This window comes from Aptenodytes forsteri, unplaced genomic scaffold (genome assembly GCF_000699145.1).
Source record: "Aptenodytes forsteri isolate BGI_AS27 unplaced genomic scaffold, ASM69914v1 Scaffold354, whole genome shotgun sequence".
Lineage (NCBI taxonomy): Eukaryota > Metazoa > Chordata > Aves > Sphenisciformes > Spheniscidae > Aptenodytes > Aptenodytes forsteri.
Genome location: NW_008795043.1, coordinates 897,216 through 908,579, shown reverse-complemented (window position 1 = coordinate 908,579; position 11,364 = coordinate 897,216). Strand labels below are relative to the sequence as shown.

The window sequence follows — 11,364 nt, the reverse complement described above, 5'->3', positions numbered from 1 at the left end:
CTGAGGAGCGGCTGAGGGGACTGGGGTTGTTTAGCCTGGAGAAAAGGAGGCTGAGGGGAGACCTCATCGCTCTCTACAGCTACCTGAAAGGAGGTTGTAGCGAGGTGGGTGTTGGTCTCTTCTCCCAAGTAACAAGCGATAGGACGAGAGGAAATGGCCTCAAGTTGCGCCAGGGGAGGTTTAGATTGGACATGAGGAAAAATTTCTTTACTGAAAGGGTTGTCAAGCATTGGAACAGGCTGCCCAGGGAAGTGGTGGAGTCCCCATCCCTAGAGGTATTTAAAAGATGTGTAGATGAGGCACTTAGGGACATGGTTTAGTGGGCATGGTGGAGTTGGGTCGACGGTTGGACTCGATGATCTTAGAGGTCTTTTCCAACCTCAATGATTCTATGATTCTAAATGTGACATGGTGTAGGGACAGGATTTAAGCACCTGCTTTGTGTATTTCCTTTGTGACCAGGAATGCTTTGAATCAAAACTAAAGTCTTCGTACTGGTTTCTGAACCTGGGAGCTTGTGTTTGGAAGTACATTTCTTGATACTACTGTGAAGGAAATTGATGGTGTTTGAGTCCAAGGCCATAACATGGAAACTAAACATAAAAAGATGCAGGAATAAATAGTCATATTTGGTTTTGTACTCAAGTGCATTTTTTTCACTCCAAATTCTTCTTGCTCCCTGTACTGTGCATGCAGTCTCTAGGAAACGGCTCTTGCTCTTAGTACATGATATAATGTTAGTATACGTGATATATGGACTCTTAAGAATGATGCAATCAGTGTTCCCTTATCTGAGGAATAAGAAATTATTCTATTTCTATAATCTTGCCCAAACTGGAGACTCTAAAGAGAAATTTGCTTCTAATCACACCTCCAGGAAATAAATCACATGCTGTGCTTTTTGCGAAGGTCAATCATCAAGGCTAAGTATCTGGCTTCCTTTCTAGAGTGGATATCTCATTTGTCCTTAGGAAGAAGGGACAACAGCTTTTCTTTCAGAATTAATGTCTGACAGCTAACACAGTGTTTGCCAAACAGGGGTCTGAAAAGCTGAGCCTATTTATTTATGTATCTGGCAATCTGTTAAGTTGATACAGTCATGTACTTCTGGCTGGGACATTAGAGGAGATTAGTTAGAATTGTAGATTTCTATCAAGAATAGAAGCAGTTTTAAAAAAAAAAAAAATGCCCAAGGCAAAATACCCTTTCTTAAGTGCAAATCGCTAGGATATGAATGAGCACAGAGTGCAGTCACATTAATACCTTTAGTATCTGTGTTCCAAGCCAGGTTGTCACTGGAAATTAGACTTGAGATTTTAAAAAGTGTAATGACTGATGACTTTGGGTATCTAAGCTGTAGTGGCCACACTTAAGACACATTAAATGAATTCCTTTTTGAGGGCACTTTTTTCATTCAGGGTCCTAATAATGTTTAAAGTTGTAGATTATGCTTGAAAGTTACCATCCACTTTTGAATGCTTAGGTGACTGTCTCTTACTATGTGCTGCATATATGGATTATGAACAGCAGGTAGGTAGGTTAGTGTGGTCTTGATTGAATTGTCTGGGTGATGCTGAAGAGAGCAGTCGATGTTCTCCTGTTGCATACTGAATTGCACTGACTTCAGTGCACATCTGAAGGCAGAGTTTCAGTGCTTTATACCGAGGCAAGGTTATGAGCAAACACAGATATGTGTCCTTGGGTTTTCAAGACTCGCTGATTTTCTATCATTAAATATTGGCCTCATAAAACGCTTGTATTGCTTTCATTGAAACTATTGGAATTCAGAATATTTACATCTGGAGGTAAAATCTGGCATATAATAAGGATACTTTATGGTGCTGACTGACATTATTAGGAAAAAACGTTTTCAGCTCAGAAATTTGATAGTGTCCAAAATGAATGTGGGTAGAGCTTTTAATAAGCAAATATAACTGTTTTGGTTTGGATCACATAAGAGTTACCCTATCTGTCTGGGCCTGCTATGGTGTCAAAGGAAGGCATAGTTACAGTTCTCTCGAGCTGTTTGCTGGCCTTGCTCCTCCGCTGGCTACAGTTCCCTACCATGCGGTGAGATCTTGCTGAGGTTAAACCACGACAGGGGAGAGCATAGTGATTTCAGGTGCTCTCTGCAGCAAGAAGAGCATTTGGAGTCTTCAGAGGGTGAGTGAGGCCTTTGGGTGCTCTGAACTGTCTTCTAAATATTTCCGCTAGTTATACCGGACACTTGTGTTAACTGTGTGCATCTAATCTGGGCATGTAAATTGGACAATTGTCCTGAATTCTTTTGGAAGGTAACTCCCTCCTTTATGATAAGTTTTGTTTGTTCAGCTGTACATCCCAGTTTTCTATATGGACATCCACAGAAACAGAGCTTGCTAACAGAGATACCACTCTATTATTATTATACTGGCTTGTTTGTTTTTTTTCTTATGCAGGAATTCCTCCTCATATTGATACACATTCCGCTTTTGAGGATGAAATAATCTCTCTCAGTTTAGGAGCTGAGGTAAACTTAATGTTTGTATGTGTTTTGATGATGCTTTACTGACAACTTTCACTTTTATATTGTTTAGTACAAGTTAATTTGATTTTTCCATGGTGTCTGTTCACACTATTCTGAGTTTAATATCAAGCATGTAAGGTAATGTGATATGCTAATTAAATAAGTAACTGCAATGAGACGATGTCACTGGAAGATTTGCCAGTGATATCAGTGATACCCTATTTTTAAATCCTAGCATCCAGTTCTCCATAGACCTTCCTTCATTTTGTATTCATCTTAGAAAGAGTATCACTCCTGCTTATGTTTCTACTTCCATTTTTTCCTGTGTTATCCCCTGTTCCCTCTGGTCTGTATAAGCCTCCCATTATTTTTATATTCAGCACATTGACAGTAGGCTAATGTAGGTGTATTACCTGTAGAAGGTCCAGTCAGGGTCTGAACCGTACTGAGCTACTCGTGGTGCAGGCAGAGGTAGACTCTGATCTCATTAGCTTCCAACATACGCAGATGATGTAGACAAAGAGTGGGGAGGGAAATGGAAGAACAGTGGACTAGCACCAAGTCATGTAACATATCAAGAGTAGGGCTGAAAACAGTCCATATCATCTAGTCTCAGTGCTCTAATTAGTGTCTTTACTTTTATGCTACATCTGTGCCCATCCATGTTTTACAAATTTAGCGTTACTTTCTCTGCCTTAAGCACTACTGCAGCAAGCCTTGGCTTCTTGGCCTTCCCATCTTCCTATGCGTTTCTTGAGACTGTATTCTGCACGTCTGCAAGGCCTGCTTCCAATGCTGTCTTGGGCTTTTTCTGACAGGGGCGTTATGTGTATTGCTGTGTATTCCCATGGTACTGGATAACTAGAAGGTTAACAAGGCTAAGAACAGGTTATCGCAGTGGGTAATAAAGGTTTGACTTTTGAATCTTTCCATTGAAAAGTTATGAATGCTGTATGAGAATGATGTAATCTGCTACTTGTTTTTTCTGACAGTGGTATGTAGATGACACAGATGTGTGTGCTTATAGAGTTGTACCTGTATTACCAATAGCATTCTCCTGTTACCAAACAACAACTTTGATTATTGCTCTTGGTATGTCTTACTCTTTAGGCAGAGAGAGGAAGGAACATGGCTGGATATTCTGAGCACTGACTTTTTTTAATCTTTAGTTTGGGCTCTGGCATCAACTTCCTCTTCTTGCAAGTTGTGTAGTGGATGGTGGAGCTCCTGGGGCTAGGGGTGAGTCTAAGGAAGGATAGCTTTTTCATTAACATGTGTGGCAGTGGCACATCTGTGGTTTTGGTTGCTTGAAAAGGGGTTGTCAGTGTTGCTAGTCCTCTCAGCATGGCCAAGGATGTATTTGTCCACCACTCACAAAAGCATCCACTCAAGTAGGAACATCTGGGATTACTTGTGAAGGTGGTATGCACAGTGACAGTAGAGTTCTTACTACTTTTGTTTTGGAATCTCCCATTCTAGGGGCTACTTCCTCATGTGGCTTCTGCACTTAACCTTGTCTCAGAGATAGTGTGTTCTATTCTGTTCAACTGCAATGTTGTCTTAACAGTGCCAACACCTCCATGCTAGGTAGCACATGGGAACATTCATCTCTTTCCTGCAGTTTCTCTAGAAGGGCTCTGATTGATCTTCTGTGCAGTTTATCCATCCTAAGTTTAATTTTTCTAATACATGGTGAGCATTCAGAGCAGCACAGCAACAGTAGATGACCCCAACTTACAGCTGTTCCTATGTTGATCTTGTAAATAGTAAAAAAGTCACTTTATTTTATAAATACTATATTGGTGCTGTAATTTCACATGTTCTGCCTGCAGCCCCAGGCTTTCTTACACTTTCCATTTCAACTAAAAGGCTGATTCTGGCACAGATGCTCTGTTACTTCATTGATGAGGCACCATAGGCAGTGCATTTCTGGATGATTATATTACAGCACACCTTTGTGATGGTCTCAGAGACGTCCAAAGACAGAGTGATTTTAATCACTTGAGAAATACAAATCTTTCCGGGAAGTGGACTGCTTGGAGCATTATGATGTTGTTAAAAATTGGAATGTGTACATTTTAATCAGGGAAACAGCCAGACTTGGGCCATTTCTAGATATTTCAGGCATAGGCATTGGGTGCAGTCTGTTAGCTCCCAAGTTTCAGTGCCTTTTCCTGATGGGCCATTAATGCACTTTTCAGGTGTAGACAATCAAAGCACACATGTAGTAAAACAAGCCAGTGGCCCATGAAATGCTGCATTATGTAATGGCTTTTCTTTCTGGTACTTTTACAACTTTTTATGATTTCTTTAATGTGTTTTCGTGCACTTAGCTCTTCATCTGATTTTAAAATGTAAATATCAGTTGCAGTAATATGTGAGTTAGCTATTGTAGAGTGAAGTCCCATACTCTATTCCTATTAAAGCTTACCATGTACAAAATTTACACACTGATAATAAACAATTGCGGTTGCATATACAGCAGCAAACTCTGGTATCTGTCTTTGTTTCTCTCTATTCTTCTCTCTGTAGTGTGACTTTTTTTTTTCACCTGAATAAATTAGGCTGCAATGTAATGGAAAACATACATAAACGGTCATATGTTTTGTCCTTTCTTTATTCTCCTCAACAGTAAATGCACACATTTAAATAAAAAGTGCCATAAAGAAATAACCTTGCATCCCAACTGGTTCTGTATCCTATTTCAGAAGTTGGCTAACCAGACAATTCATAGGAAGAAAAGAAAGCAGAATGCCTCATACAGTTTATTCTTATACTAAGTCATGGAAAGAGCTTTTCTTTAGATTGTTTGTATGCTTGTCCTTCCAGGATCTGAGTTAGGCAGATTGTCGTAACTAGTAACTAAAATAAATGCTTTGGTTTATGAAAAAGAAGTCTGGCAGAGCAGGGGACTAAACACAAGTGCCTTCCTAGCCTAGCGCCTTAGCTATCAGCATAGGTTCTCAGACTTCTTACATCATCTTCACAGAACCACAGAATTGTTTAGGTTGGAAGGTACTTCTTGAGGTCATCTAGTCCAAGGCCCCTGCTCAAGCAGGGTTAGTTAAAGCAGGTTGTCCAAGACTGTGTCCAGGTGTGTTTCCAATATCTCTGCAGATGGAGACTCCAGAACCTCTCTGGGCAACCTGTTCCAGTGTTTGACCTCCCTTGCAGTAAAAACCCCCTATTTTCTTGTGTTCTGTTAGAATCACATGGGTTTTAAATTGTACCCATTGTCTCTTGTCCTGTTGGTGGACACTACTAGGAAGTCTGGCTCCCTCTTCTTCATTCCCTCCCATCAAGTATTTATACATGTTGGTGAGAGCCATCTTATCTGAGCCTGAGCCTTCTGTTATCCAAGCTGATCAGTCCCAGCTCTCTCAGCAGCTCCTCGTGTAAAGATACTCCTTAATCCTCTTCATGGCCCTGTGCTGGACTTGCTCCACTAAGTCCATGTCTTTCTGGTAGTGGGAAGTCCAGTCCCAGTACTGGACATGGTACTCTAGATGCATCCTCACCAGTGCTGAGTAGAGAGGAAGGATCACCTCTGTTGACCTACTGGCAGTGCTCTTCCTGATGTAACCCAGAAAGCTGTTGGCCTTTCTTTCTGCAAGAGTAAATCGGTGGCTCATGTTCAAGTTCTTGTCCACCAGGACTCCAAGGTCCTTTTTGGCAAAGATGCTTTCTAGCTGATCAGCCCCCAGCATGTAGTGATGCATGGGGTTATTCCTGACCAGGTGCAGGACTTTGCACTTCCCTTTGTTGAACTTCATGAGGTTCCTGTTGGCACCAGTTCTCCAGCCTGTCCAGGTCCCTGTGAATGATGGCACGACCATCTGGTGTATCAGCCACTCCTCCTGCTTTTGTATTGTCTGTAAACTTGCTGAGGGTGCACTCTGCCCCTTCGTCCAGGTCATTAATGAAGATGTTAAACAGCGTTAGCCCCAGTATCAACCCCTAGGGTACACCACTAGTGACATGTCTCCAACTACACTTTTGTGCCACTGCCATCTTCAGTGATACCTTGCAGCCTAAATCACATTATTGAGAATCAGTCTTTTCCTCAGTGGTGAATGAGTTTATCCAGTAACAAAGCACTTTGTACTGTTTTGTTAGAGGAATTCTTGTAAGTCTAATTTGTTTCTGCAAACTTGATTTATGTTGAAAAAGGAATGGTTATTGACGTGGCATATATGTTCATTTTAAATATGAATAAAACAATCTTGAGAAGAAAATAAGGGCATGATTCTTCACAACGCTGCATTTATCTTGCATCAGATAACCTACAGCAGTCCAAGTTCTTAAGCTCATATGAAATGAGGTGGAAATGTAGGTGTGATATTCTCTTTCCTATCTCAGTCACATGGAACAGCTTTGTCAAGAGAAACCAAGTGGCTCAATTTTGTTGTGGTTGGTGCAATACATTGTGTTTTGGGGAGTTTAGAAGACAGATTAAACTTGATTTGCCTAGCTTATAAAAACCACTAAATAGTTAGAGGGCAAAGCAGTGAGACATGATGTGTCTTGTCCCATAATACTCCAGGAAAAGTGAGGGTCTCGGGCTAGTCACTTCTCTGCTTTTGGACCGTTTCTTTGGTGTCTCCTGGGAAAGTGCAGAATAAAGTGAGACTTCCAGAATGTCCCGTGGGCTTGTAAGGGCATTTTATAAATCACCACATTCACCCTTTCTTTATAGGAGCTGATACACTGAAAATATTAATGAATAACAGTTTCAATGTTGTGTTATTGAATACAACTTTCTTTAGTTCAGAAGTTGTTATAGTAGGAGAAGAAAGGCAATGGGGTAACTTTAGTTCAGAATGCCATTAAGCTTAACGGCAAACCATATGTCCTGTGTCCATGAATTTGAACAAAGTACTGCAAAACAGGGAACAGTCCTCTCTGTTGAGAATTTTCTGGTTTTATTTGAGTTAGGTGTTATTTTCAGTGCCTCCGTTTGGTGTCTCTAAAGACACGTAATTTTACAGTATTTCATCTCAGGAGCCTGGCCAAGTTTGCAGCTGTCTCAAAAAATCCTAGTTAAAGCCTGTGTCAAATTTCCTTTTGCACGTTTGCAGCAAGAGTTTGATCAATATTGAGATTTCTGTTTTTCCACTTTTCCTAATTTGCCATTTTACATGCTGTCATGTAAGCCTTGATCATTAGAATTTTAGAAATAGAGGTAGCATTTCTATAATGAGCTAAGTAGTGCTATGAGAGTATCCAACCCATAAAAGAATTTTCCCTTCCTGGCTGCAGTTCTTACCCCCAATAAACAGCTAGCGACACCCTGCAGTCCCTCCTCGTCAGCTCTCCCCGTTCTGTCCAAGACTGCTGTGGGACACCCACTGCCCCATGCAGAGGGTGAAGTGCAGTCAAGGTTTTCCTGAAGGGTGTGTTGTGTTGGCACCATACTACGATTTATGTTGTTCTGTCTCATTTTCCTAATATTGAGCCCTGATGTGGAAGCCCCAGGCTTGTAATTCTCTTCTCCTTAGCTTCTGCTTTTCCTCCTTGAGTGCCTTACTCTGCTTCCTGTCCCTGTGCCTTGGCCTGGCATGAAGGCTGGTATAAACAGAGAACTGCTGTGATGCTCTGGCTAGGCCCCCTGACCTAACATTGGCGAAAAGGAAGCTTTAGGGGTTTGAGTCAGATTTGTGGCTCAAGGTTAAACAGTGGGGCCGTGTGTGCATCAGCCTTGACCTCTGCCTAACTTCTGTTCATCTGAACACATATTCGTCATGTCTTAGCCTGCAGATATTAAGTGCTTTGATCTATAAAGAAAAGCTGTGACTCTCTTAACGCTTGAAAGCAGAGCAATGTTACAAAGAAAAACTCCACCAGATCTTTTGAAATATGTGTGACCGATGGTCATCCTCGAACTGATAGAATGAGGTACGCTGCTATTACTCATCTCTCAGGCTGGTAATTGACCATTTTTTCCTGCACGTTTGCTTCTTACCTGTTGATCTATTTCTAATCTCTCTTGGTTAACAACCAGAAACCTGTAGCTGCTATAGCAGCAGCTGTTTCTGTAATAGCTGCTTGAGAGATTTTCTCAGAAGCCTTTAGAAAGTCTAGACTGTACCCGGCCTTTGACAGTTAGCACCTGTTTCATGTCTTGTATGAGCTCTAACGAGGTAGGCAGGCACTGGATATTGTTGTGTTAACTTTGTGGTCCCACTCTTGTTTTGCTTACCTTGGTTAGTTGCTGATTCAGTTTAATTTACTGTTTACATTTACATTGCTTTATTTTTCTTTTAAGGGAAGGCAGAAAGCATCTTACCTAATTAAGGATTACTTTGGTAGTGACTATACCAAAGTTTTTCCTCTGTCCATGCTAGCAGCATGATTGTAGTAGGTGAAATAGTAGTAATAGCAATCAATATTTAAAAAGAGATTGGATTGGCAGAACCAAAATGTCTCTTGACCCAAATGGAAGACATTAATTTTAATCACTGCAACCAATGCTGAGTTCAGAAGTTTGTTCAAGGGATGTTTTGTCTGGTGGGATTCCTGAAGCTCGATAGTGTGCTTTTCAGATCTGTAAGACAGGTTTCTTGAGCTGTACCCTTTTTACAGTCATGGATTTTATCATTTCTTGAAGAATAGTGATTTGCAGTGGCTTCTGTATCATTTAGCTGGAAACCCAAAGGGACTGTATTTATAATTGTATGCCAAATTTAGTTGGTTTGTTCCATTTAAAGTGGTATTTCATTTTTGAAAACTACTGAAGAGCTTCTCCATGTGAAAGGTGTCCTGAGCACCATAAGTTAAATGCATCAGGCTTCGTAAATCTGTCTCTCTTGTTTGCATTTACTCTGTATAAATATGTCCTGTGTGTGTCTTTCTGTCCGTGTCATACCATAATGTACTGTCATTAAGCTTGGGTCAGATACAAGACCCATCAAAATCAAGGGAGACCGTTACGTTGATGTAATTGAATGTAGAATTGTGCCCTCTGAGATAAGCAACAAAGCCTGCAGCCCTCCGTGGGAATTTTTATAATAATCTTACTGTCTTTTTTGGGAAAGGTGAATATTCAGTAAACATACTGTTCTGAGTTTTTATTTCTGTGCTGGATGTCTCTTCCCTGTTTGCATACAGGATTCTGTTTGCAGATATCAATGTGTCCTGCTGATGTTTCCACCTGATCAGTTATTTTAACCTTTGTAAGGATCTTGAAAGCCCAGCTTTCATGTAAATTGTTCAGAGGGAACCTGTCCTGCAATACCTAGTAATAAGTAATGCAGACAAGCATTTGCTTCTCAGGTGCTGTAGGAATCTGCTAACCAATCTTGCTTTGCACTGAGATGCTGCAAGAAGAGCATTTGGACAGAATTGCCCCCAGAACAATGACACTCGTGTTATTTCTCTAGAAGCTGTGTGGCAGTAATTTGTTGAGAAACAAGACAGCAGCATGGAGATCTTACCTTCTCTGCTACCTCCTCAGCTATTTGGGAGGAACAAAATCAAAGCTGAGCTATGACAGAGCCTGTATTTTCAAGTTTTGTATGTAAAAATACTCTTCTCCCCCCCCCCCGCCTTTGATCTTGGTGAGACATTACCGTTTCCAGGTGTCTCTTTGTATCAGTTGTCCCTATGGTGAGTCTCCGAGGTCTGATATTTACTACTGGTGGGCCAACACTGGGCAAATAGCTCTGCAAAGCTTTGTCTCCTGTCTCCCTCTTGTTGGATTCGTACCAGCCTGCCTTCCTCTCCACAGAAGAAAGAAACTTGTCATCTGCCATGCCTTTCCGTAAAGCTGCTCCCCACTATGCAAGGCCTAATAAGTCCTAAATTGGCTAGAATCCTACTTCAGTGCTGCGGAAGGAAGGGCAGCCTGTAGTTTGATTGCTGTGGGATCTCTGATCTGCAGAGTATGCTGTGACGTGCTGAGATATTTCTCCTGTGTCTGCTGGAGTGGGAAGTTGCCTTATTCCATTCTGTGTAGCAGTTTTATGTTTCTTGCATATGGTCCATTATTTTGGCTGCTGAGGGGGAAGACAGAGCTGCAGCTCCTCCTGGTTCCTACCACTTTGCTTTCTTCCCAGTCAGTTGGTTGCTCATTTTAGCATCCTGTGTTTTCTTTGAGTCGTTGGTGTTGAGAAAGGGATGTGGGAAGAATGTCCTTGTTGTTTCCTGAACTCCTCTGGGCAGTTGTACCAGCAGTGCATCCGAGGTGAATGTGGAAAGAGAGACGAAAGAAATTGCAATTAGGAGGAATTTGAAAAGGAAATCCACTTAATATCACATGGAAAAATACATAGAGATGCTATGAAAAATGTCATACAGTTCCAGTTAGTTTTCTCACAATCACACCAAAATCCTGCTGTGAGTGAAACACTTTCTAAAATGTTTGAAGTCTGCAGTAGGACATACAATTTTCTGACTGTGGTCATAGCTGCTAAATAATGAAGGAAAACTTCTGCATAATTCCTTTACCAACTTGATTCTGTTTTAACAGAACCTGTTGTCTGCAGGCTATTTGCTGTTTCTGTAGTGTGCTTATTTTGTATGCTGAGGCAGCATCATTTCATTTCCAATTCTCAGACATCTGGCTGTTATGGCTTTACTGTGACACACAAATCAGATACTGAATTTTTCAGTGGAAACAAATGTACTGTCTAAAAAGTGTCTTGCTATTGCTAGAGATTTCCAGTTGGTTTTCATGTGGTAGGAAGTATGTAGATAGATAAAAATCTTGAAAAAAAAAAAAATTATGATGCACGATATTGCTGTTTTTAAACTCTTTTTTCTCTTGTTCCACTTCACTCCCCCCATGTACCCTTCACTGTGATACATGAACTACTTTTCAGTGGTGGTGGGATGAATTAACTGTTTAAATATGAAGTTGC

General features: G+C 41.0%; 1 protein-coding gene across 1 annotated transcript in view; it reads left to right on the top strand.

The window, feature by feature from the left end:
- The window catches only part of ALKBH8 (alkB homolog 8, tRNA methyltransferase), a 46,046-nt gene that overhangs the window by 8,790 nt on the left and 25,892 nt on the right, over positions 1-11,364 (top strand). Inside the window, exon 6 of the mRNA XM_009276953.2 lies at positions 2,439-2,509. Coding sequence (XP_009275228.1) covers positions 2,439-2,509 — 71 coding nt within the window. The remainder of the gene's footprint in view (positions 1-2,438; positions 2,510-11,364) is intronic.